This window comes from Podarcis liolepis (genome assembly GCF_965112155.1).
Source record: "Podarcis liolepis genome assembly, chromosome: 17".
In the NCBI taxonomy this organism is placed as follows: domain Eukaryota; kingdom Metazoa; phylum Chordata; class Lepidosauria; order Squamata; family Lacertidae; genus Podarcis; species Podarcis liolepis.
This window is the reverse complement of record NC_139571.1, coordinates 43,037,754-43,064,609: the sequence shown is the minus strand read 5'-3', so window position 1 is coordinate 43,064,609 and position 26,856 is coordinate 43,037,754. Positions and strand designations below refer to the sequence as shown.

Below are 26,856 nucleotides of genomic sequence, written 5' to 3'. Positions count from 1 at the left end.
GTGGTTTGCGCCAGCCTCTGCCACGTGTCCATTTGCAGGCTCCGGCTCATATAATGTCTCTGCTTCCTCCCGTGCGCAGCACTTTCGAGAAGGTTGCGAGTACTTATTATTGAAACGTCACATTTAGCTTTCGGATGGGGTGGTGGTGAACGGATTACTGAGATAGATGGTTACGGAAATCGGCCACTTGCATTAAGCCTACTGTATTTCTGTAGCCCTCATTAAATGCCAAATTCTACAGCTTCGTTCTTGAGCAATTACTTTGATTCATTGATTTAAAAATAAACATAGCCTTCCCTTTCGTATGTTGTGTCATTCGAACAGCAAAAAACAAATGACACAATAAGTTATGCATGAAGAGCGAAATGACCAAACCTGGCTACAGCCCCCCCCCCAAATGCTTGTTGCATTTGCAAAGGGATAGGTAAGGGACCCCTGACCATTAGGTCCAGTCGTGGCTGACTCTGGGGTTGGCCGAGGGAGCCGGTGTACAGCTTCTGGGTCATGTGGTCAGCATGACCAAGCCACTTCTGGAGAACCAGAGCAGCGCACGGGAAACGCCGCTTACCTTCCCGCCAGAGCGGTACCTATTGATCTACTTGCACTTTGACATGCTATCGAACTGCTAGGTTGGCAGGAGCAGGGACCGAGCAACGGGAGCTCAACCCGTCAAGGGGGATTTGAACCGCCGACCTTCTGATCAGCAAGTCCTAGGCTCTGTGGTTTAACCCACAGCGCCACCTGCGTTTGCAAAGGGATAGCATCCCATAAACCAGAGAAGGACCAACCTTCCTTTCTTCACTGATGGTACCTGGACAAGTTACTGATTCAAACAAATAACACAATAAATTATGCAAGAACAATAACATAACCAAGGGGGGGGGTGTTAATACAGACAGAGCCAACTAAAAAAAGTCAGACTGTTTAAAACAGTAAAAACACTCAAATTACTTGAGTAAACAAAAAAAATGTTTTAACATGGTTCTGAAATAGAAGTGCTGAGGTTGTAAGCACCTTCCAAGGTAGGTGCCACCGCAAAGAAAGACCTAATACATGTGAACACAGAACAAGCTCCTGCCCCCATTGGAATGTGAATAACCCCCTTAGGCATGTTGATACAGCGAGTCCTTCAGATGCCTAGCCATTTAGGGCTTCATAGGTAACCACCCAAAACCTGAAATGGGCTTGGAAGCGAGTAGGCAGCCAACACAGTTCTTTTGTAATCTATGCAATGTGATTTTATCTAGCTGCACTGGTCAAAATTCTGTCAACAATTTGCATTAAAGGAAGCTTCTGAGTAGTCTTCAAGCACGGCTCCATGTACAATGCATTATAGTAGTCCAGCTGGGGTCAGGCTATCCCTATCCAAGGATGGTGATGGCTGAAGAACTATCTTTTTCCTTTCCACCTTGCTGTATATTGCAGTGAAGCTCTTTTATGTCAGGCCCCTTAGCAACCCAGGCCACTATCAAGTGTAAGAAGATAAAGCAAGCTAGTTCCTTTCTTTTCAGTATCCTGTTTCCCCACCTCACCTTTCAATGGACACCCTCAACTTTCCAGTAAATATTTCCTTCTAATCTTGGAACAACACGAGTTTTCTCCTTAGCTGCAATATTGTCATGCAACCTTTGTTAAAACTGCCAAAAGGCAATCTCCTTACCTCATGAGGCATGATGGGAATTGTAGTCCAACACCACCTGCAGGGCCACAGGTTGCAGACACCTAGTCTAAAGCAATAAAATACCAGTTATTAAGATGGTAGCACTGAAGGCTTGCCTAAAAATAACTGTTTTTAGTGGTTCCCAACTTTTTTTTGGCCATGCCCCACCTAAGCGTCTCTAAAATCCTGATGCCGCCCCCCCCCGTGACATATAATTCTTATATGTGCCCCATGCCCCACATTGGGAACCATGGGTCTAGAAGGTTCACATTTTATTTGGAAACCCAGTCATAATACATTTGAAAGGATGCATCTTTCAGATTGCTACAGCTTCCAGACTTCTGTAAAAAAAGGTATGGCTGGCTGACCTAAGGTAGCTTGATATCTAATAAAAAGCGGGGAATTTCAGCACCACCCCACATCACCAGCCAGAGTCCAGAAGCCAGGTCAGAGCATGTGCCCATACCCATTCCCTTTGCCATCCCTTTGCATCCCATCCATCCTGTTGCCTCCATGCCTGCCTTTCCTAAATGAATGAGAACTTGTGGGAGGGAGGAAAAGGAACGGGGCTGCTGCTTATCATAACTTTGGCCAGTAGGACTCATAGGGCCTTGAGTGAATGGTAAAAGGAGGCAGTCAGTGGTGTCACAGGGGGGCGGTGGGCCCCAGATGCCATGTCTGGGTGTGTGTGACAAGAAGGCACCCCGTGGGGTGCTCACCCTGCCGCCCCCAGGCGTGGCGGCGTGAGCTGCCATCACGCTGCCGCAGCCGCATGTGAAGGATCCTCCATTCATGGCTGCAGCCATGAGCAGAGGATCCCGCCCCTGTCCATATGGTGTTCGAGCGGCGCTGGCGGCAAACCGCTACCTAAAATGCATGCGCTGTACATAGCAGCGCCACGCATGCGTCGTACGTAGCGGTGCCACACATGCGTCGTATGTAGCGGTTTGGCTCACCCTGGGTGTTGGCTAGCCTTCGTTCGTCCCTGGAGGCAGTGGTGAAAGTAGCAAGGAGTTGGGCCCTGTCCAAAGGGCCTCTCAAACCTGGTTCTGCAGGTACCCTTAAAGGAAAAGGCAAAAACATTTAAACAGTTCTGAGGGTAACTTTTTTGTGGGGGCTGAATATGGAAGGGAGTCCCCCACCTTATGGGTCTGAGTTATCATGTACAGTGGTGCCCCGCAAGACGAATGCCTCGCAAGACGGAAAACTCGCTAGACGAAAGAGTTTTCCGTTTTGGAGGTGCTTCGCAAAACGAATCTCCTATGGGCTTGCTTCGCTAGACGACAATGTCTTGCGAATTCCTGCTGGTTTTTTTCCCTCCCCCCCCCTTTTCTAAGCCGCTAAGCCGCTTATCAGCTGATCCGATCAGCAGATAAGCCGCTAAAAGCCGCTAATAGCGCTAATCCGCTAATCCGTCAATGGGCTTGCTTCGCAAGACAAAAAAACCGCTAGACAAAGAGAATCACAGAACGGATTCTTTTCGTCTTGCGAGGCACCACTGTATAGTGAAAGGACAAGAATCCAAAAACCAGGAAGAAGCCCTACTTGCATAGAGAACAGTTTTTAAGAGATGAAGGAAGGTAAGGTTTCGCTTGCGGGGGGTCCCAGGGCTTCCTTCTGAAATAATAGCACCTACACGCTATACCTTTTGAAGCACATTCAAAGCACTGTCTCCCCCTTAAGGAATTCTGGGCTCTGTAGTTTGTTATGGGTTGCTAGGATTTATAACTCTATGCAATGGGGAAACTACATCGCCTAGAATTATGTGAAAGAAAAGATGTGTTTCCAATGCAATTTAAACATAAGTTGTGGAACATAGGAGTGACTTTCCCTCACTTGTATTAACTATTGCAGCCAGCCCACATTCTTATAGGTTATGACCTATAACAGGGATCACCTTGCCTTGGCTGGTCCACTCCAGCGGAGATCCCTCTGTGGGCTGGATTGCGGGCATGTGAGCATGCACACCCACAATTTCCAGCATCTGCATCTGTGCAGATGCAATTTCCGGCATCTGTGTCTGCGCAGACACGATTTCTGGCACCGCTAAAGTGAGTCCCCACACTGCACTGCGCTGGTTTAGCGCAGCATGCAGGGACTCACCGAGCAGGCAGCTCAGTTTGGGGGTGGCTTGGAGGCTGGTTAAACGACCCCCATGGGCTGCTTGTGGCCCATGGGCTTTGGTTGCTGACCCCTGACCTATAATAATAATAATAATAATTTATTATTTATATCCCGCCCATCTGGCTCGACGGCTCCCAAAAGAATATTAAAAGACCATAAAACATTAAAAAACTTCCCTAAACAGGGTTGCCTTCAGATGTTTTCTAAAAGTCAGATTGTTGTTTATTTCCTTGACATCCAAAGGGAGGGCCCCACTACCAAGAAGGGAAGAGACCACTACGGTGGTACCTCGGGTTAAGTACTTAATTCGTTCCGGAGGTCCGTTCTTAACCTGAAACTGTTCTTAACCTGAAGCACCACTTTAGCTAATGGAGCCCCCTGCTGCCGCTGCGCCGCCGGAGCACAATTTCTGTTCTTATCCTGAAGCAAAGTTCTTAACCCGAGGTACTATTTCTGGGTTAGAAGAGTCTGTAACCTGAAGCGTCTGTAACCCGAGGTACCACTGTACTCTCCTTTTCCTACTCATATTGAAATCCTGCCCCTCAATGAGGCCAGACTTAGAGGCACAAAATGTTGAGGGGTCTGCGTCCCCCAGAAAAACAGCACTGGATAATTCCCAAAATACAATACCATGTATTGCAGCATCAAATACAGTGGTACCTCTGGTTACGTACTTATTTCGTTCTGGAGGTCTGTTCTTAACCTGAAGCGCCACTTTAGGCAATGGGTCCTCCCGCTGCTGCCGTGCCGCCGGAGGACGATTTCTGTTCTCATCCTGAAGCAAAGCTCTTAACCTGAAGCACTATTTCTGGGTTAGCGGAGTCTGTAACCTGAAGTGTATGTAACCTGAGGTACCACTGTACAATGAAAGAATTACCTTGAGAGAAGATTTGAGTCATTGATGCAAAAAAGAAGCATACAGTGGTACCTCGGGTTAAGAACTTAATTCGTTCCGGAGGTCCGTTCTTAACCTGAAACTGTTCTTAACCTGAGGTACCACTTTGGCTACTGGGGCCTCCTGCTGCCGCCGGAGCCCGATTTCTGTTCTCATCCTGAAGCAAAATTCTTAACCCGAGGTACTCTTTCTGGGTTAGCGGAGTCTGTAACCTGAAGCGTCTGTAACCTGAGGTACCACTGTATCTGTAAGCCGCCTTGAGTCCCTGGCAGGAAAAAAGGCGGGGTAATAATAATAACAATAATAATAATAATTTCATTAGGACGTGTCTCCCTCCAGAGGGATGCACTGCACTTGTCGGGCGTCCTGCAAACTTTGGGCGCGCTCTCCTGAGGGGAAGAGGCCTCCCGGCCTTCGCTCCGCCGCGGCGCCGCCTTCCCTTCCCGCCCAGAGCCGGCGGGGTTGCCGGGGCAACGGGCGCCAGGCCTGCTCTCCTCCGCGCCACCCGCCTCGATTTGTGCGCCGCGCCCGGCGCTTCTCTCTCCTCGCGCGGAGCCCCGCCGCTTCAAGGCACCGGCTTAGGGGGCCGCGGTTATTATTATATGATGTCGCTGCTGAGGGCGAGTCGCTTGCCGGCCTCGGGAGCCAAGAGGAAGCCGCCCAAGAAGGCGAGGAGGAAGAAGCAGGACTGGGACGTGAGTGCGAGCGGGGGGAGCCAAGCTGTGAAGAATAATAATAAGAAGAAGAAGAAGAATTAATAATAACCTATTTCCCTTTTTAGTCGCAAGAGTCGTTAATAATAATAATAATAACAATAACCTATTTCCCTTTTTAGTCGCAAGAGTCGTAAATAATAATAATAATAATAATAATAATAACAACCTATTTTTAGTCGCAAGAGTCGTAGATAATAATAATAATAATAATAATAATAATAACCTATTTCCCTTTTTAGTCGCAAGAGTCGTAAATAATAATAATAATAATAACCACCTATTTCCCTTTTTAGTCGCAAGAGTCGTAGATCTGATTCCTAAATGCAATTCACGCTTCCTAAATGCTTTATGACAGATTTGCTTTTTAAAAAACGAATCAACCAAAAGCTTTACATTTCCCAGTTTATCACCACAGCAGTTACTAACACTATTAATAACCAGCAAAGCAAACGATTTAATCAGACAGCGCCTCTAGGACATGGAGCGACAGACTAATCTGGCCCCAGTAAGGAAATGTGGTCCGTGGTGGGATTACTTTCCACCTGGTCGTCTTGACACTGGGTTAAATTTGCAAAAGTTAACGGTCCCCAAATGCAGACGTGCTTTCACTTTGGCAAGTTTGAATAGATTTCCAAAAAATCCCCTGTGGAGGTGGCAGTATTGAGTCAGTGGCTGATGTGCTCCTGGCTGCACTCTTTATAAAGATTTGAGGAGTGAGGGGATTATTCCTCTATTATTGTCCATTCTGGGTCACTCAGCCATTGCTACTGTGTCCTTTCAAGATGATCAGGTGACAGCAAAAACTGGAAGGGCAATTAGAATAATCTCTCTTATTTGATTATTGATGTAAACCCCCAAAATGTATTTTCTGTAGTTAAGTTTTTACCTCTGTCTTCAGTATATTTTATTTTATTCTATTTTATTGCTATGGCTAGTGGCTGATGCAAATAAAGATTCCTCTTGAGTTGGAGAAGAAGGCGGGTTTTGCCCAGCGGGTTTGGAATCAAAACCTAAAAGGAACCAAACCCAATAAAATCTAGGGTGTAAGCTTTTGATTTTACCAACACTTCTGTTCAGGCTGGATTATTATATATATATATATAGAGAGAGAGAGAGAGAAAGAGATTAGTGCCCCCCAAACTTTTTTTGGCCATGCCCCACCTAAGCACCTCTAAAATCCTCCTACCCCCCATGACATATAATTCTTAGTATTCAAAAAGTGAACTATTTACGTGGAGGAAGCCTAAAAGGCCATTAACTCAGTGTAACTCACTCTCGAATGGCCCCACTTAAAAATCAAATTGCTCCCCTTTGGGGGTGGGCCCCACGTTGGGAACCATGGATATATATACAGTGGTACCTTGGGTTAAGTACTTAATTCGTTCTGGAGGTCAGTTCTTAACCTGAAACTGTTCTTAACCTGAAGCACCACTTTAGCTAATGGGGCCTCCCGCTGCTGCTGTGCCACTGCAATGCGATTTGTGTTCTCATCCTGAAGCAAAGTTCTTAACCCGAGGTACTATTTCTGGGTTTGCGGAGTCTGTAACCTGAAGCATATGTAACCTGAAGCGTCTGTAACCCGAGGTACCACTGTATAGAGGGAGAGAGAGGGTGGGGGGAGAAGGTGTTAGGGGTATAAAAGCTTTCTGCTTATGCAGGAATTGCTGCCCCAATGAGATACGGAGGGAGAGATTTGTGAGGCGTGGAAGTTCTCAGGCTGTGCACCACTTCATGATATTTTTGTTAGCCTCCATCCTCCACGGAGGAATTAATTCTGGAACTTTTATTCCAGCTCCCCAATTTCACGTGTCAAAACAATCACAGATGTGAGAGCCCAGGCTATCAAAACTTATGAGAATTTAAAACCATTTAAAAAAATGTTTCCTTGGAAGTATGCCTGCTTTAGCTATTATTTCCTTTGGTGTATGTGCACAGACATAATATTGCAGCAGTGCCATACTCCGTTTTCTTCTTCTTTCAGTAGTGCAGTTCTTCTTGTCAGTAGCTTGCTTGCTTGGCAAAAGATTCCTACATTGCAGGGGCTTGGATTAGATGACCCTCGTGGTCCCTTCCAACTCTTAGGATTATAAGACTTCCCTCAACTGAGGAGGCAGCGGTGCTCTTTCCATTGTATTGTACAGCCCTGCCCTCTAGGTTCCTGGGTGTGCTAAAATGGGGTGGGATGGTTAGAACTGACCTATCTATAGATAGAAGAACTTGGAGAACATATGTGATTAATTTGATGTACTTGGTTTCATGTTCTAACCTTGCATTTGGTATGCTTTGTTGCAGAACACTGTTCATGATCTCACCGTGCATCGTGCAACTCCTGAAGATCTCGTAAGCTGGAAATTTGTCTTTCTTGACATACTGGGGAGGCACTTAAGGAGGCTTGTCTTAGACATAAAATTACACAAGTAGACTTGCTCTTTTCAATTCTGGATGTGTCCCAGTCATGTATAAGGTGGAGGCTGGGGTCCAGTGCTGGGTTTTGGATGAAGAGGAAATTGACTAGGGAGAGGGGATACAAACTGCAATGCTGGAAGTGCAAAGGGTGTGTGCAGTTAGTATCCTGTATCCCTATATGCTCCCTTCTGCTGCTGATAGTTCAGGTCTCCACTACATTTGATGGCTACCCCATTGGCCATCCCTTATCCATCCCTTCCATGCTTCTCTGTTGCTTGTTCTTCTCTCTTTCTCTGACATGCTCATAGTCCATGGGAAATCTTGTATTAGGTGAACCATTTCCAAGTGTTTAGAAGAAGAAGAAGAAGAGTTTGGATTTTATATCCCGCTTTATCACTACCCTAAGGAGTCTCAAAGCAGCTAACATTCTCCTTTCCCTTCCTCCCCCACAACAAACACTCTGTGAGGTGAGGCTGAGAGACTTCAGAGAAGTGTGACTGGCCCAAGGTCACCCAGCAGCTGCAGGTGGAGGAGCGGAGACGCGAACCCGGTTCCCCACATTACAAGACTACCGCTCTTCACCACTACACCACACTGGCTGCTTGTGCTTTTGTAACAGTCTGCATATGGCGCTAAGATAGTGACCCTGCTGTCTAGTTTTGCCCAGTGTATAGAAGTGTAAAGACAGAAAGCCTTCTAGTTGTTTTGTATCGTCACTATCATCTCCTTCATTTGTTCCTTGGCTCTGGTTTGAGGAAAATCTCTTCCTCCCAGGTACGACGCCATGAGATGCACAAGTCAAAGAACAAAGGCATTTGGTTGAAAAATATAGATCCCAAAGGCAATCTAAGATATATGCTGCTTTTGTAGACTTTCGTGGTGCATTCGACTCAATTGACCGCCCAAAGCTGTGGAGGAAACTCGCAGAATTAAAAATTGATCAGCGCTTATTGATTCTAATACAAAATCTATACTCTTCCAATACCTGTCAAGTCAAACTTAACACCAAAGGTCACCTTTCATCAGACATCCCAAACTCGAAAGGGGTAAAACAAGGGTGTATTCTCGCTCCCTTTCTATTTAATTTATTTTTATCAGACTTGCCAGATCACCTCCAAAAAATAGAATCACATGCCCCTAAACTTAATCAGAAACCAGTTCCTCTCTTATTATACGCAGACGATGCTGTCCTACTATCATTAACGAGCTTGGGTCTGAAACGTCTTATATCTTCTCTGATCCTTTACTGCGAATGTAACAAACTCTCTATAAATTATGAGAAGACAAAAATTTTGGTCTTCTCGAATGGTTGGAAATTAGAGAAATGGAAAATAAGAGGGCAAGAAATCCAACAAGTGAAAATCTATAGGTACCTGGGAATCTTATTCCAGAGCAATTTAGGGTGGGCAAATCATCGCACAAATGCCATAAAACAGGCAAAGTGTACCTCATCAGCAGTTGCCCGTTTTTATTATCAGAAAGGTAATCAATTTATTCCTGCGGCCAATCAGATATTTCAAACAAAAGTGCAATCCCAGATATTCTATGGAATCCCGCTATGGGTCCAAGCATATAACAGTGATTTAAAAAAGATTCACTCCAGCTTTCTGAGACGTATTCTTGGACTCCCAGCTGTGATCAAATATGAAACAATGTGTGCAGAAATAGGCATACACACAATGGAATATTGGGCATGGTCCACCTCAATAAAGTACTGGTTACGCTGCCATTTTCGCTGCCCTCCATCAAGTCTGCTCGCTGATTTGCTCAAAGACTCCTATAAATCAAGATGGTATCAGTACCTCGAAAAAAAGATTGAATCTTTAGGCATCGAGCTGGAGCCCCTGTACAATTCTAATGAGCAATACATTTTCCATAATATCCAAACTAGACTAAAGGATGTCGAGAGACAAAATATTATGGCAGCTGTAAACAAAATTTGCTCCCCCATATTCTATGATTTAAATATCTTAGATAGCAGAGCCAATTACGTCACTAAATTAATAATCCCAGCCCAACGTAGGGCTTTTATGCTGGCCCGTTTGAATGTTTTTCCCTCAGCATTTGTCAGGGGAAGATATCAAAACATTCCTAGAAACAAGAGATTCTGCAGATGTTCTATGAATGTCCCGGACACTGTAGAGCATATTCTCTTTCATTGCCCATTGTACAGTATCCCACGTCAACGCGTGCTGTCCCCTCTTTTGGGTGGTCTGGAACCCCAGCAAGGTGAATGTGTGGGATTCTGCCTATCCGACGTCGACCAAAGGGTAACGGCGGGGGTAGCCGAGTTTTTGGTAGCAGTCCTCCAAGAAGCAGGTTAACAACGAAAACCACTGATTTTATATGTATATATATATATATGTATGTAGCCAACTGCTGCCTTTTATATATATTTCAAAGCTTTTATATGTTATTTCCTCTTTTATGGTTTTATTTGCACAATGCCTAATAAAGGTTTGATAAGTAAGTAAGTAAGTCTAGTTTTGCCCAGTGTATAGAAGTGTAAAGACAGAAAGCCTTCTAGTTGTTTTGTATCGTCACTATCATCTCCTTCATTTGTTCCTTGGCTCTGGTTTGAGGAAAATCTCTTCCTCCCAGGTACGACGCCATGAGATGCACAAGTCAAAGAACAAAGGCATTGTACACTTTGAACTGCAAGAAAAAGCACTGAAGAGCAAATGGAAGAAGCAGAAACCAAAAGTTCCAGAATCTCTGGAAAAAAAGAAACTGGCCTTGATGAGAGAGGTAAGAAATGGTTATCGAGTTTCCTTGTGGCTGATATAGTAAGCTAGTCATCAGCTGTGGTTCAGCTGGGGGTGAGGAGAGCTCTGTCTGCATGGTGGCATGCACAGTTCTTTCCTCCCAACTACCTGAGATCCAGCTTACTTTTCATGTGTGCAAGGCTTCCTGGTGAACTATTCATTCATTATGTGCCTGGAGTTCTCGAATCTGGAGAGGGCACACTCAGCCTCATAGTGTGCTTCAACCTTGTAAAGTGAATAAGATCACAAAAGTATGTTTATGCTGGTTAAAAGGGAGTCGGAAGCCACATCCTCTGCGACCAGACGGCTGGGTTTTTTTGAAGCCTTCTACCAGGTGTCCTTGTAGAAAGGGGGTGGAATGGTCCATAATTTCTCCAGTAGCCCAGTGAATTTGTTTGTTTGTTTATAAGGTCTCAGAGCAGGTTACAACAATACCATTATACCTTTATAAAACCAAGTAAACACAGTAAAATTGTTTCAGACAAAAACAGAGCAGTACAGATTAAACAAAACCTGGATCCCTTTTTAAAAATTGGTGCTACATTGGCTGCTTCCCAGCCCTCAAAAGATCTTAGGGACAAGTTAATATATTTTTGTTATCCTTTTGTTAGCTATAATGTTGTCTTCATTAAGGCAGGTCATAAAATAACATCATTTTCAAAGAAGCATTTAGTCTTTTAGACAATGCTGTACAAATAAGCCTAAAATGAGTGCTAAAGAGCGACTGGCATAGACTGCCTTGGTCATGCCTCAAAATGAGGAATTTCAAATATTTGCCACATGTAGATGTATTTTTAAATGTGTTACTTATTGAATTAATCATGCCCATCTATTGGTCCTAATAAAAGGTAGCAGTATTAATTTATATGATTAATAGTGGCATGTAACCTGTTTTGAAGAGTGGGTAGGGAATGGGGAAGGAAAGAGAAGTATAAAATGTGTGTGTTCCGTGCTTTCATTTGTTTTAGATTCTTTCTGATCAGTACCAGTTACAGGAGGTCCTGGAGAGATCTGATCAGGCCATGGCTGTGGTGAAGGATCTATTTGGAGATGCTCCTCGCAGGCATATAGGTGACGTTTTACTGAGTGAGATATAGTTTTGTTTAGCAGACCCAAGCAAACCCAAAATAAAAGCTGTTTACTGGAAACGATAGCTTCATGTTTCCTAGTGTGATAATAACATAGAAATATGTTCTTTGACGACAGCCACAACCATGCCTCCAAATTTTCCTTGTAGGATACAGGCAACCCCCCCCCCCCATTTACACGTGTTCACATCTATATGTGCATTGTGCCGACCCCAGAAGTAACCTGGAAATGTCATACAATACATTTTATGTATTTAACATAAAGGGTGGGTTGGGGCTGAATGGGGTGTTTGCAGGCTTTTGCAGGCTTTTTCAATTACACACAATTTTACAGTGCTTGATGATCCAGAAACCAAGCCCTGCGCAAATCGGGGGTTGCCTGTATAAGCAAGTGATCTATTTAAACTGAATTCTGTTGGTTTTGCTAAGAGAGTGATGGCTGGGTCTTGACTGGTGCTCCAGAGAGTTACACGGTGTAAATTGCCAGTGTGGAAACCATATTTTCTCCCTTTGCGTCTACAGATGTTTCACCTACAGCAGCATATACGCGTCCATCCCATTTGGCCTGATAAATTCCACCACATACAGTCCTTTCCTCTGCATTTGTTACTCAGTTGGCAAACTATGAACTGCATCACGTTTCCTATGAGGAAAGGGTACAGGTTTATAAAGTGATACATATATTGTGGAGAAAGTGGATAAAAGACCCTTCTCTCTCTTTCTGGCCCACAAAAGCGTATCATGCAATAAAAACTTTAGTGTTTAAGAGCTTATGGTGCCACACAATGTTCTATTGTTTTTCTACAACAAACTAACGGTATCTATAATTCGTAGAAATATAAGATAGTGTCTCCATGGAAGGCAACAAAGGATTGCTACGTTTATGCAGTAGGCTCAATATCTAATCTTGGGCCTAATGAATGGAAGTCTTTATTTCTTTTCTACCCTCTAGGTTTCCCAAATGTGACCGTGGCTCCTGATTATGATGTAGAATCCTCCCAAGGTCCCATTGTACAAAAATGTGATCCCCACACACAGCTCTCTCTTCTTAGTGATTCTGTCATGGATCCACAGGTGGCGTATTTTCCATGTAAACTTTGTCGCTAAATAAATAGAATAGACCAAGGAATATGTCTTTTGCATTTGATACATAGACATGCCTTTTCAAATTATACCAGTGTTAGTCATTCTGTGGAGTGAAATGAAATGGCAAGCACATGCCAGTTAAGAGAAGATATCTGCAGATAAATTGTTGAGGATAAGATCCATAGTTGCAGCAGTGACTCTTAGGACATAACAGAAGAGGCACTTGAAATAACTCTTAAGACTGCAATCCTTTGCATACTTATGTGGGATTAAGTATCATTGAACTTAGTGGGATTTACTTCTGAGTAGACATGCATAGGGTTGTGCTGCAAATACAAAATTGAATGCAGATATAAATGTTTGTACTCTTTATTTTAGCAAATTACTTACTGACAGTAGTGGGTACAAATAATGTTTATTGAAATCTGAACACTTCAGTTTTGACTTTAATGAAATCAAGGCAACATAGATTGAAAGCAATAGTTTGTTTACACTAGTTGTTTAAAAATGCTCTAGCATTACAGTAAATGTTCCCTTTCCACTTCTGGGCAATTGGGGATTGTCTTTCTGCCCTCTGTTGGTGTGAAATTAAATTTCTTGGGACACAAAACTTGTGTGTTTCCTTTAGCTGGGCTTTCAGCAGTGGTGATTTCTGGCTATTGGCTCATTGTGTTTTGTCAGCCTATGAAATATGTCAGTTCAAATTTCTCCCACGCAAATGTTTGAGATGTTATATCTGTCTCCTGAAAGGCTCTCAATGAAGTAGAAGGAGAAAATTATTTGATGTGCAAGACAAACAGTGAGAATGATACGTATTTGAGCTTCAGGTCTGACACTGATACAGAGAGGTAAGTGTGTATCTCTCTACCTTCATAGTTTTGTATACCCTGCATAAGCACAAATAGTTTATTGCTTGATACATGATCTACTAATCCAGCTGTTCAGCTCTGCTATTATCTCTCATGTATATGATCTTCTAAATGTTGCTATAATGCTTAAATAAAATCAAACTTTTGCCTTTTAAATTTATATTAAAAACAATATCACAATAAACCAGAACAAGATATAGTACATATCCTTTACATATTTGTAACATCACTGGGAGATATAATTTTAATATCCAAATACAGGCATGTAACAAAGAAGGTTAAGCTAACACACACTGTGGCAATAAATATTTCCAAAATGTCTTCTTAAACTTAGGCAATATTATATTAGCATCTTGTCTAGTTAAAAATGTTGTGAAAGGCCTCCATATTGCTATGAAGTTATCATGACTTGCAGCACCTTTGAGGACTCTACTTTGCTTCCCAGCTACACAATAAACCACATTTTGCCTGCCAGCATTAAACTGTAGATGGTGATGAGCGAAGCCAGTGCTGGGCTATTTCTATTCATGGTGCTGCTAGCAAAAATATAATCAACTCTTTATAAAAGAGCTCTTGTGTGGCTTCTGGAATCACTGCCCAAAGGGCTAGTGCTGGATCTAGTGCGATCAATTTTGTTCCACTATAGCTGATATTTACCAAAATACACTTTGCCAAAATAAGTATAGTATGCGGCACTGATAGCTATCTAGCTCCAAGGTAGGAATGATGCTGTAAACTAAGCACAGCATAGGGTACCAAACCATGTCCATTATGGCTAAAATAATGTTTCTGTTAAGGGCATGGCAATAAAATTGTAATCTTCCTAAAGTTGTTCTGCATCTCTGCTCTTCACTTAGGATGCTTCACCTTCTGAAAGAAGAAAACTCTGTGGCCGGTGGCCAGCATGAAGTTTCTAAGCAACAAGTATCATCACAGGAAGTCTATGTGCTTTCAACCCCAACAACAAACGTTCAGCCATTGGGATCCACAGGTTCATTTTGCTCTCTTTTTAAACAACAAACCAGTCAGAAATGAAACAGTAGCTTCTGTGGCTTGCTGTAAGGAGGCCCTCCAGATATCACACACCATCTCCTCGTAGCCCCAGCCAGCATGGCCAGTCGCCACGGATGATGGGAACTGTAGTTCAATATCTGGAGGACCACAAGTCCCCCACCTTGCTGTAGGGCATGGATGGGGAACTGCAGGCTCGGGAGCCAGATGTGGCCTCTAGATCTCTCTGCCTGGCCCTCAGGCCACAGCCAACCATGGCCTTGTTCCATGTCCTCCTTACCCTGGCTGAAATGTAGCCAAGAATCTTGGCTGGATGAAGGAATGAATGAGGTGTTGGTGCATAGAAAGCGCTTTGCATAGATGGAACGGAGCCTAGTGTACAAAGGTAAAAGTCCCATTCATTTCTCTGCTCACTTTTGCCTCTGGCCTCATCCGTCACTGGCAGACAGTCCCTGGAAATTTTCCCATGAGTAAATGCAGCCCTCAGATTGAAAAGGTTCCCCAACCCTTCTGTAGGGGAAGCTATGTTCTGGATTATTTTAGACTAATTAAAACACTGCCTACATTTTTATTTTTTTAATTCCTTTAGCCCTTAATGCTACTAATGTAGTCAAGAAAGTCCACTCAAAACTTCGGTATGAAGAGCAGACTCCGGATGCCACATACATTGTGCAGCAAGTACTGAACGCCAATGTAAGGAAGCAAAAGCAAACCACCAAAGGTATGTCTTAGTGTACCTCTCCTCGCGTATATTTCTCAGTCTCTGTTCGGTTGCAACCTCCCTTGTGCCCATCTGTGTGGAACAATTTGTCTTTTGGAAGGAGTGAATTAACCTTTATAAAACCAGACTTTACTAAAGATACGTAGTGTGAAGATTCTTATGTGAAACGATCTGCACCCTTGGAAAATAATAATTCCTGTGTATAATGTGTATGTATGTAGCACTCAAATCCAAGATGTGTTTCTACACCTAGAGGGTGCTGCTATCTCGAGGAAAGGAGCCAACAAGACCTTCATTTCTTGTGAACTGCTGCTAGCCTTCTGCTGCTCCTTAATCTAGTTTGGAGTTTAATCTAGTTTATGCATAATACTGTTCTGTGCATTTCATAAATATGCCAGATAGAATTACAAAAGCAGTAAAAGGAGGAGTTTAGATTCGATAAGAAAATAAGTACTGCATACATTCCAGCATATTAGCCAAAATTATTGTTTCTCCTTCACATCCCCCCCACCCCACAATGCTCCCCCCTCCATGGCCTAACTAGATAAGTTTTATTTTGTGCTGTTTTGCAGGTATCTGCAGTAAGGTAATAGTGTAGCATTCACAATTGGATCACCTTGTTGGTCTGCCTCTTACTATTTTGTGACTAGTATACCTTTGAACGGGACGCGGGTGGCGCTGTGGGTAAAAGCCTCAGCGCCTAGGGCTTGCCGATCGAAAGGTCGGCGGTTCGAATCCCCGCGGCGGGGTGCGCTCCCGCTGCTCGGTCCCAGCGCCTGCCAACCTAGCAGTTCGAAAGCACCCCCGGGTGCAAGTAGATAAATAGGTACCGCTTACCAGCGGGAAGGTAAACGGCATTCCGTGTGCTGCGCTGGCTCGCCAGATGCAGCTTTGTCACGCTGGCCACGTGACCCGGAAGTGTCTCCGGACAGCGCTGGCCCCCGGCCTATAGATGTGAGATGGGCGCACAAACCCCAGAGTCTGTCAAGACTGGCCCGTTAGGGCAGGGGTACCTTTACCTTTACCTTTACCTTATACCTTTGAAGGGACGCGGGTGGCGCTGTGGGTTAAACCACAGAGCCTAGGACTTGCCGATCAGAAGGTCGGCGGTTCGAATCCCCGTGACGGGATGAGCTCCCGTTGCTCAGTCCCTGCTCCTGCTAACCTAGCAGTTCAAAAGCACGTCAAAGTGCAAGTAGATAAATAGGTACCGCTCCAGTGGGAAGGTAAACAGCGTTTCCGTGCGCTGCTCTGGTTCGCCAGAAGCGGCTTAGTCATGCTGGCCACATGACCCAGAAGCTGTACGCCGGCTCCCTCAGCCAATAAAGCGAGATGAGCGCCGCAACCCCAGAGTCGGTCACGACTGGCCCTAATGGTCAGGGGTCCCTTTACCTTTATATAATAATAATAATAATTTTCCCAGCCACTCTGTCTAATTGCTGTCTAAAGCTTGAGTTGTTTTGCAAGGATTTAAAATTTCTAAACCTTCATCAAGGTTTAGCAAAGTGGTGGAGAACCTTAATTCCCTTCAGCTAAAGTCCCCCTCCCTCGCTTTTATTTGTGTCAAAGCACTCTGTTTAAGTGCTAACTTCTGCCTTGCTAAGGACAACATGCTTCCTTGTCCTCTTCTCAGTGAGGAAGAAGCAAAGTGTGCAGACCCCAGAAGCACAGAAGAGGAGTAACTCGAGTCCTGCTGCTGCAGCTCCCCTTGACCTCCCCAATGGCAACAGATCCAGCCTTGAGGTCTTGAACCAAATGGTGCGCGATATGGAGAATGAAATGGAAGAATATGAGAGATGGATGGGCCATGAAGTCCAGCAAGTCCACAGCAGCCGAGGTCTCTCTGGATTTACCCGCTCGCTGGTGAACGCTCTGTGTCGTGTGCTGCGCTATTTGAAGGAGGTGGGAAGATACAGCAAACGGCTGCTTGTAGCCACCGTAATATTTTGAGCAATGTTGACTGTGCTTTTTCAGTAGTTTGGTGCTGTTTGTTTTAGGTTGTTTCCCATTGATTTTGAAGAAAGTAGTATTTGGTTTGGATTTATGTCCATTCTGTTGCACCAGCCTCACCCTTTATGCCCTAGTATTTTGGCTTCGACTTTGTGGGTACAGGAGGGAAAGCTTCGCCTTTCACTTTGAAGTCTGACCTTCATTCAATTGCTGCTGAACCCTGATAACTCCTGCTTTCACAGTGAATACTTCAGCTGTCACTTTACTGGGGCTGATTCCTCACTCTCCCTCTTTCCCTGTCCCCAAAAGACGGAGACAAGGCTGCGTCAAGAAAAGCTGAACAGGCAGCAGCTTGAAGGCGAGCTAAGTGAACACAGGGCCCTCATTGATGCTCTAACAGCTGAAGTCCTCCTGGCGAGAGAAGAAAATATTGCTATGCAGGTACTACCCAGAATCATTGTTGAGCTATGTAACCTAGGCACGACCTGCAATTGGAATTTAATGCCAGCATATATTCCCTTCGTTTGGTGATGTGATGTGTTTCCAGACACAACGCTTTGAATGCATTGGCAGAGCAGCAAGGGGCTAAATGACTTTAGTAGCATAACTTGAGTAAGAGATGGACTTGTACCCCTTGTCATCTTATCTCTACGGGGATTCAAGTCTGTATGCTCATGATACATTTGCAGTGTTCTCCTTGTTCACACCTAGTATTTTTGCTTCTGCTGTGAGGGCATATCTGACCTTTTGGCTCCAACTTCAGAATTCATGTGATAAACACTTTAGTAAAGGTAAAGGGACCCCTGACCATTAGGCCCAGTCGTGGCCGATTCTGGGGTTGCGGCGCTCATCTCACTTTATTGGCCGAGGGAGCTGGCATTCAGCTTCCGGGTCTTGTGGCCAGCATGACTAAGCCGCTTCTGGCGAACCAGACCAGCGCACGGAAACACCATTTACCTTCCCGCCAAAGCAGTACCTATTTATCTACTTGCACTTTGACGTGCTTTCGAACTGCTAGGTTGGCAGGAGCAGGGACCGAGCAATGGGAGCTCACCCCGTCGCGGGGATTCGAACCACCGACCTTTTGATCAGCAAGCCCTAGGTTCTGTGGTTTAACCCACAGCGCCACCCGCATCCCAACACTTTAGTAGCACTCAGTTATTATTTATGTTATATGTCTTGCATTAGTACAGTAGAGAGCAAATGTGTGCTTATGGGACTACTAGGAGTGTGGGCAGATGCTTGGAAATAGCCCATTATGCTTCATGTCTGCCTGTTGCAAGTGAATCAGAATGGTGATTTTGGTGCCTTTCTTGCTCCTTTTTGTCTTCTAGAATAAGTTTCAGCACTACACGGTTGTAACAGATGAACAACTGACTTCACTCACACGTGCATTTAAAGGGCTTCCCATTACAGATTCTGGAGCACTTTCAGTCAGGAGTCCAGAGGCAGCTCAAGGTAAAAGTCTTCACCAGGGAAACCTCAATAATCTGAGTGACACAACAGTTTCAAAACAGCTGGACTGCTGCCAGTCGTGGCCGACTCTGGGGTTGGGGCACTCATTTTGCTTTACTGGCCGAGGGAGCTGGCGTACAGCTTCCAGGTCATGTGGCCAGCATGACAAAGCTGCTTCTGGCGAACCAGAGCAGTGCACGGAAACGTAGGAGTACACCTATTTATCTACTTGCACTTGACATGCTTTTGAACTGCTAGGTTGGCAGGAGCAGGGACTGAGCAGCGGGAGCTCACCCCATCGCGGGGATTGGAACCGCCGGCCTTTTGATCGGCAAGTCCTAGGCTCTGTGGTTTAACCCACAGCGCCACCCGCGTCCCCCAACACTGCACTACTTTCCCACTAAAATCCCTCCAGGCTGTTGTTGGTCTCTGAAGGTGATATTTGAAATCAACAGCAATTCTGGGGGAAATGGCAGTTACTGTCCATTTTTCCTTTAAAATGAAAAGCATCAAGCACATTTTTAAAAAGCATGGTTAACATAACATTTAGTTGGCCCTAAGATTCACTGTTAGATTTGATTAACTGTTTCAAGTTTTCCTCTGTCTAATATAATACATTGCCCTCTTTATTCTCTCATCAGAAAAATGCCTCTCAAACTACGTTGGGCCAAAGAGAAATACTCAAGTGGATATTCCCAATAAGGCCCCAGTCTTTCCAAATCCTTTGGATAAAATGCATCCAACCCCAACTTTACCTGCTTGTTTATTCCAACCAGCTGTTTTGTTATCTCCACCACAACAGAAGAGCAGCCAGGCATTCCCTCCTCTTCAGAATGGTAAGAGGGTCATTTTGACTGCCTGACAGCTTCCTGACTTTGTTTCCGTAATCAACCCTCCATCAGTCACATTGTGGACAAGTCCTTTTATGTCTTCTAATCTAGTGTAGTATCTAGTCCTAAAAACATTGGTGACTGTGGCTATTGTTCAGTTAGACAATGTCAGGTCTTTGGTCTCATGCCTAGGAAACCCAGACTGAATTTATAGGAGGACACTCCTTACTTCTAAACCAGCAAGCAATTGCTACACCTTGTACTTTTCCTCTTTCTCAGCTGGTTGGAGGCACCTTGTTAAATTTTGCCACCTTGAGGACAGGATAGTGCTTCACCTGGGAGCCCCATTGCTTAAGATAGATCTACTTCGAAGAAAACTAAGGGCCGTCAGAGTTGTGGAAGAAGTGATTAATATCATACCATATGTATTAATATATATTCTCCTCACCTGGAGTACTGTGTCCAGTTCTGGGCACCACAGTTCAAGAAGGACACTGACAAACTGGAATGTGTCCAGAGGAGGGCAACCAAAATGGTCAAAGGCCTGGAAACGATGCCTTATGAGGAACGGCTAAGGGAGCTGGGCATGTTTAGCCTGGAGAAGAGGAGGTTAAGGGGTGATATGATAGCCATGTTCCAATATATAAAAGGATGTCACATAGAGGAGGGAGAAAGGTTGTTTTCTGCTGCTCCAGAGAAGCGGACACGGAGCAATGGATCCAAACTACAAGAAAGAAGACTCCACCTAAACATTAGGAAGAACTTCCTGACAGTAAGAGCTGTTGGACAGTGGAATTTGCTGCCAAGGAGTGTGGTGGAGTCTCCTTCTTTGGAGGTCTTTAAGCAGAGGCTTGACAACCATATGTCAGGAGTGCTCTGATGGTGTTTCCTGCTTGGCAGGGGGTTGGACTCCATGGCCCTTGTGGTCTCTTCCAACTCTAGGATTCTATGATTCCCCAATCAGAAAATCGTCACAGCACAGATCTAATGAAACAGTACCAGATATTTGGGCGAGATTGCTTTTAAATTGCAGGGCACAAGCATTTGAGTTTCACCTCACTTGAAGGTCAACTCTGTAGGTGAACATTTCCAGATAATAATCTGTGATGCTGAATACAAAATAAATGCACCTCCTGAAGTTTAAAAGGCCTCTAGGCCCATAGCATTGACATTAGATTGCTCTGAACATTTTGAACTGTTTCATTTAGACCTGGGGGCAGGTATGTTTCTTTTGTATTCAGATATCAATCCTTGAGTGTTAAATTAAAAAATGAGAACTGACGCTCAAATTGGCATTATAACCAGCCTTCGCCTCTCTTTGGAACGTAGCCTTTTCACTCCCATTTTTTATTAGTCTAGGAATAGGATTTAATATAGTCGTACAGATTTATTTGGTCTCCTGTGTTGTCTTTCCATAGACTCCATTGGGAGAGAATCAGAAGGAGAGCAAAAGTCCTCTCTGTCGAAGAAGCCACAGACGGTGGAAGAAGATGGCAGTTCGTTCACCCAGAAAGGTGCTGGTCCTTTACAGAGTTCTGTACAGGCAGATGGCCAGCCATTAGTAAGTGCCTTCTCTGCGGTGCCAAGCCAAACCTCTGACGGCTCTTCAGACAGGCCTAATTCTGATGCGACCATGATGCTTGCCCAGAGTGATGATCTGCAGGGACAAATAGCTGAGCTAACACTCCAGAACACTGTCATTAAAGCTCAGCTGAGCAAATTCAGGCATTGCCCTCAGGAGGCATGGGATATTTTGCAGCAGCCATTTTCAGCGCAGAATGGATCAGTGCTAGAGGGGCAGGTAAGAATGTAAGAGAGTGTTGGATCTTGACATTCTCAATAAACATTGATAATTTGAGATTATGCTTTGTGACTTGTGGAAAGGGAAGCATGGGTGTGTATGAACATACACACACGACTGTCATTTTTGCAAGAATTACAGTCATCAACCATCCATTCATGGCTGGTGACCCATGTACTGAGTTGCCACTGAGCCTCTTGGGCTTGCCGATCAGAAGGTTGGCGGTTCGAATCCTCGTGATAGGGTGAACTCCTGTTGCTCTGTCCCAGCTCCTGCCAACCTAGCAGTTTGAAAGCACGCCAGGTCTCTTAAAAACTCACAGGTCTCTTAAAAAATACTTTGAATATTTAGGATTGTGGGAACTCCATTGGTTGCTGTTTTCCAGCTAGAAATAATTACAGACTATTACATTTTGCTTCAAACCAGTGATCTGTCATCTATCATGACCTACCTTTACTTGACCTTGTGCTGCCAGAATGCTTTTTTGTGATTAAAGACCACGTGAGGTGGCTAAAAGTAGATTGTAGGAAAAAAGGTTGCTGATAGCTGCTACTGCTGGGTAACTCAGATGCACTGAGTCTGCCAAGCAGCCAAGTTCAGTAATGAAAAGTATGAAAATGACTTTTAACTACCCTCTTGAATACTCGTTTAGGGACATGGTGATGCCATAAGCAGCTTGAAAGAATTACCAAGGAGCTTGGATGAACGAATAGCTGAACTGAACCGCCAGAGTGCAGAAGCACGCAGCAAACTGGTGCAGCTGACCAATCAGCAAACGTTACCAACATTCGTCTCTGTGTCTCCGCCAGTTTCACCAATTCCATCACCACCCGTAAATTTGCTTGGTATGTTACCCACAATTTAAAAGCTTTTCTTACATCAGTGTTGGTGATATGGGTTGGTGTATTCTGATGATGGCAGCTGTCTTCACTTGACAATCTTCCCCCCCCCCCTTATCTTTTTTTTTGAATTTTTGAAAACATTCTATCTGTTTCTCTATTTAGTAATTGCTTGATATTCTTCCTCATTACTGGAACACCTGGACACCTAATAATTCACTAATCAGATACTGTCTTTTCTAGAAAACGGAAAGAGAAGAACAATTGAGGTGTCTGTTCCAGTTGCAGAAATTCTGGATAGTTCCAAAGAAAATAGTCCTTCTCCCGCCAGTGGATCCAGTACAAAGAGGTCAGCTGCTTAGCTATTCTGTTTTTACAGGCAGGGTGGGTAGTATAAGCTTTTGTAAGGAATACAGCTGAGGGAAGGGGAGCAGGATCTAGACAGCAGGCTAGATCCTGATCTCTTCTCCCCTTCTGTATGAAGGGAGGTTTACCCCAAACTGCCTGGTGGGCCATTCTCAGCAGCCTGGTGGATCTAATTGGGTCCATGGGCCAGATGTTCTCCACCCCATGCTAACTTATAGTCTGAAGATGTGGCTGCGATTTCCAGTGAATCGTTACAGATTTTGGCTCAAGAAATGGGAGGTGTCTAGCAGACAGCTTTCCTCACTTGAAGTGCCTTGATAAGCAAATAAAGTCGTACCTCTTAAGTCGAGCACTTTGTGAGTCGAACATTTTGGCTCCCGAATGCCGCAAACCCGGAAGTGAGTGTTCCAGTTTGCGAACGTTCTTTGGAACCTGAATGTCCGACGCAGGTTCCTGCAGCCAATCTGAAGCTGCGCCTTGGTTTCCAAACATTTTGTAAGTCGACCGAGGTCCGACTGTACCTGGTTTTTCTCTCAAATAATATCTGCCTCCTAATTCTGTTACACATATAATGGAAAGTTAAATGTACATTAGAGCCTTGTTGAGGCACGTCAGAGGTCTGATGTATTTCCATTAGCAGTCATCTATGGACTCAGATGGTTAAATACAAATGTATATTTCCATTCCTTTCTCACCTGTCTAGGTCTTAATTCATTTAGCTAGCCAATTCCATCAACGTGCATGCCTTTTTACTGAGTGACAGAGAAGCAGGCAGGTAATACACAGGCTTAGTTAAAATATGTGCACTTGCACACACACACGGGGAAAGTTATGGGGATGCCCCAGCCTCTGATTTCCCTAATTTTAGTCAATTCATGGGCCCCACTGGAGTCTTCTACAAAAAGTACCTGAGGGACCAGCCACCAAAGTAAGGAGGGCCTAACCCTTTCTGGCCCTCCTACAATTCAAACACTTATATCAAATTATTTCAGAAATTTGAATGACTAAATCATCTACATCCTGGTTGTTGTTGTTGTTGTTGTTATGATTATGATTATGATTATTATAACAGGCATGGCCAAACTTGGCCCTCCAGATGTTTCGGGACTACAATTCCCATCATCCCTGACCACTAGTCCTGTTAGCTAGGGATGATGGGAGTTGTAGTCCCAAAACATCTGGAGGGCCAAGTTTGGCCATGCCTGTTAGCAGCACCCGGATTCTAGGAGCTATATAATAAATTTAAGAGAAGACCATCTCTGCCTACATGTTTATAATATAAAGATAAAAGGCAATTAGGAAATAGGACAGGGCACTCAGCTTCGTGTTTCCTAGCTCTCTATTATTTATGCCTACAGATCTGCAGATGTGTCTAGCCAGGTGTGCTTACCACTAAATACCTCCCTAGGAAATGTACAGTTGACTTATGACAGCCATAGAATAAAGGTAAGTCATTTTTAGACAGCCATACTTCCACCTTTTGGCAATGTTCAGGGTGAGTGTCAAGCCTTAGATAGTCTAAACAACCAGTAAGATTAAATAATATAAACAAGGAATATTTGGTGTTACTGGAGGAATTGCCAGGAAACTGGGACTTATGTTCACATGTGGTGAGGGTGTAAATATGTACATGGGTTTTTGGCAAAGGGTGTTTAAGGAGAAAACAGAAATCACTGGGTTGAAATTGACCAAAAGTTCAGAGGTAGCATTGTTATCGATTTACAATGAGGTGGAAGTTTCGCAGGCTAGGAAGGACTTGCTCACAAATTTATTGACAGCTGCACGAGTTATTCTAGCTAGGAAGTGGAAGGGGCAAGCAGAAGATAAAATGGAAGAATGGTATAAAGAGGTGTGGAATATAGCTATTAATGATAAATTAACATGCACTATTAAGGCAAGACGGGAAATATGCAGGGGAAATTATTTTGAGGAGATATGGAAGGTATTTGTAGAATTTGTACTGTTAAAACGGAAAGGGGTCAAACCATCGCAAGAGGTGTTGAAAATTTGGGAGGTTGGATAGTTACAATGGAATGGTCTTGGGGTGGGGTGCACATTATTATTTTTACATTATTATTACTTTGTTAAAATTAATAATAATAAGAAGAAGATAGTCAAAACAGAACCCCAAGATTGCAGAAGTAATATATGTATATATTTAAGGGGAGAACTGAAGGGGAGGCAAGGAATAAGTGACAGTGCAAGGAATGTAACACTTCACTTTTTTTCTCTCCATTCCTGTAGCCTAAAAAGCAAGGAGAAGATGGCTGGTTTGCCTTGTCAACACATATTGGTTAGCCCCAAGCCCAGATGTTGCTTTAAAAGTGTTTTAACCCTTATACCGTTCTAGAACAGGGGTGGTAACTCATGAACCTCCAGATGTTGCATTGGCCATGACAGGAGTTGGGGTGTTTGGGGGCCACCCCTGTTCTAGAGCCTTTTCTGCCAGGCCATGGACAAGGTCAGTCCTGCTGGTTCTGCTGAGGTCTTTCCAGATCCGTGGCTATGTGCTTCTCATCCATATTACAGTTGAACATGGTCTTGCACTTGTGTCATGTGTGCAGTCTGGAGTACAGTCAGCACTTGAAACAAGCAGTGTTGCAAAGGCAGCTACGTGCAGCAGAATTGTGCGGACAACTGCTCGTGTCATTCCTTTGACGTGAACCACACAAGGATGGAGCTGCTCACATAGACAACTTGCTGTGCAGCTGCCTCCATGCTATTGTGTTCCCACGCTGCTGGCCTCAGCATCCATTGGAAACCAACATCCTGGATTTGTCCCTTGTTCTTTGATACTCATATCTGAAACATTTGGTATTGTATGAAAGAGGAAACTGTAATTGATAATTGATGTATGCAGTTAATATAAGAAGATTGAGGCAATGTTTTAACCCTGTTAATGCTGCTGAGCAAATACTTTCTGGAACTAAAGTATTTTTTAAATGGTTGCAATAGTGATAGGCTTTATATCACATAAAGCAAATCCCTGGACTGGAATGTATAACTTTTGGGGTCTAGTTAATTGTATACTGTGCCCATATGTTTGCCGGGCAAATTTATCCTGGCATTAAGTCTTATAGTCCATGTGCTGCTATTAAGAACTCGCCTATGCAAAACCAAAGAAGGCAGCTATTTCCTGTTCCATGCAGCGTCTTAAATTTTTATCCAAAAAGTGGTGCTGTTACTATTGGCTCTGCAGAAGAAATACAAGCGTAGTATTTGTCTGTTCCATTACTGCAGTGAGAAAATGTATTAAAGTTATTTTGAAGCATAGGATTTTACTGCGTTACTTTACATTTACATTTTGCTCTTCTGGTGCAAATGCAACAAAAATCTGTCAGAATAAAACTGTACTGTATTTAGCAACTGACAAAAGACACTGAGGGGAAGGGACCAGTTGTACTTCATGGAACAAGGTGTTCTGTAATCTAGGTGCAGCCACTGAGGAAACCTCTCTCATCCCACTCAAACCTCCTTCTACCCTAGGTGGGTAGAAGGCAGAAAAGGGACTCTCCTGAGCAGAATATACAGAAGGAAGTAGCCCCTAAGGTGTATCCTAAGCTATCACAAGCACTTTGAATCTTGCTTAAAAGCTGACTGGTATCCTTTCAAACCTCCATCCCCAACTCTGTTTGAAATGGTATAATCACATTAATCTACATACAAATGTGGAAGGGCAATTTATAATGGCCATGTGAGTACCTTCCATCAATAGGTATTAGTCCCTTGGTTCCCAACGGCTTGGGGTGCCTTTATGTTACTATCATTTCAGACAGCTGATTTGACAAGGTATGCCAGCACCACTGTAGCTGAACAAACCTGAAACAAAAAGTAAACACGTGAATGTGAAAGTTTGACAGGTTCATTCATGAATGGAAAAATCTGCCGTTGGGCAACATCGGAAGTTCCAATCAGGACCCACAATAATTTAACAGCTGAGTTTGAAGAATTATCCTGTCAGAGATGCTCAGATTTCTTAGCAGGCTGCTTAGGAGGCTAACTAAAAGTGACAACTGTATTGAAACCTGATTTCCATTCTTCAAGTATATTAAAAAGGAGGTGAGCATATTTCAGGTGTGCAAACTTCTTTTCAAGAAGATCTTCTGCAACTGAAGCTGTTAATAACTTTCCCATGTGTAGTGGAGATAGATGTGTTACACCTTACCTTGTTGCAGGAAGACATATATTTATAATTCTATTTTTCTCAATTGTTGGACAATTTACTCTGATTAAAATTCAATAAAAGCTATATTTTACAAATGGTACGTATGTAT

At 43.9% G+C, this 26,856-nt stretch overlaps 2 protein-coding genes across 6 annotated transcripts in view; one reads left to right on the top strand and one right to left on the bottom strand.

The window, feature by feature from the left end:
* Window positions 1-1,739, bottom strand: part of SIDT1 (SID1 transmembrane family member 1) — a 54,244-nt gene extending 52,505 nt beyond the window's left edge. For 2 of the 4 annotated variants that reach the window (XM_083481721.1, XM_083481722.1), the window contains exon 1: window positions 1,661-1,739. In XM_083481721.1, the coding sequence (XP_083337847.1) occupies window positions 1,661-1,672 (12 nt within the window). In that variant the 5' untranslated portion in view covers window positions 1,673-1,739. Of the gene's footprint in view, window positions 1-15; window positions 333-1,660 lie in introns of those variants that run through there. The other 2 variants (XM_083481719.1, XM_083481720.1) reach the window with 2 other exon arrangements.
* Window positions 1,740-5,142: 3,403 nt separating this feature from the next.
* SPICE1 (spindle and centriole associated protein 1) lies at window positions 5,143-26,847 on the top strand. Of its 2 annotated transcripts, XR_014520552.1 has the most exons (18): window positions 5,143-5,374; window positions 7,688-7,735; window positions 10,403-10,549; window positions 11,535-11,637; window positions 12,607-12,728; window positions 13,491-13,588; window positions 14,467-14,600; window positions 15,210-15,341; window positions 16,975-17,243; window positions 17,601-17,732; window positions 18,626-18,749; window positions 19,388-19,582; window positions 20,995-21,377; window positions 22,030-22,222; window positions 22,460-22,565; window positions 23,941-24,028; window positions 24,827-24,939; window positions 25,017-26,847. XR_014520552.1 is itself a non-coding variant. In XM_083481723.1 (17 exons), the coding sequence occupies exons 1-17, from the start codon at window positions 5,282-5,284 to the stop codon at window positions 24,878-24,880; spliced, it is 2,421 nt and encodes an 806-aa protein (XP_083337849.1). In that variant the 5' UTR covers window positions 5,143-5,281; the 3' UTR covers window positions 24,881-26,847. The 2 variants fall into 2 exon arrangements, 1 of the variants encoding a protein (XP_083337849.1); XM_083481723.1 differs by having other exon boundaries at window positions 24,827-26,847.
* The last annotated feature ends 9 nt before the right edge of the window (window positions 26,848-26,856 follow it).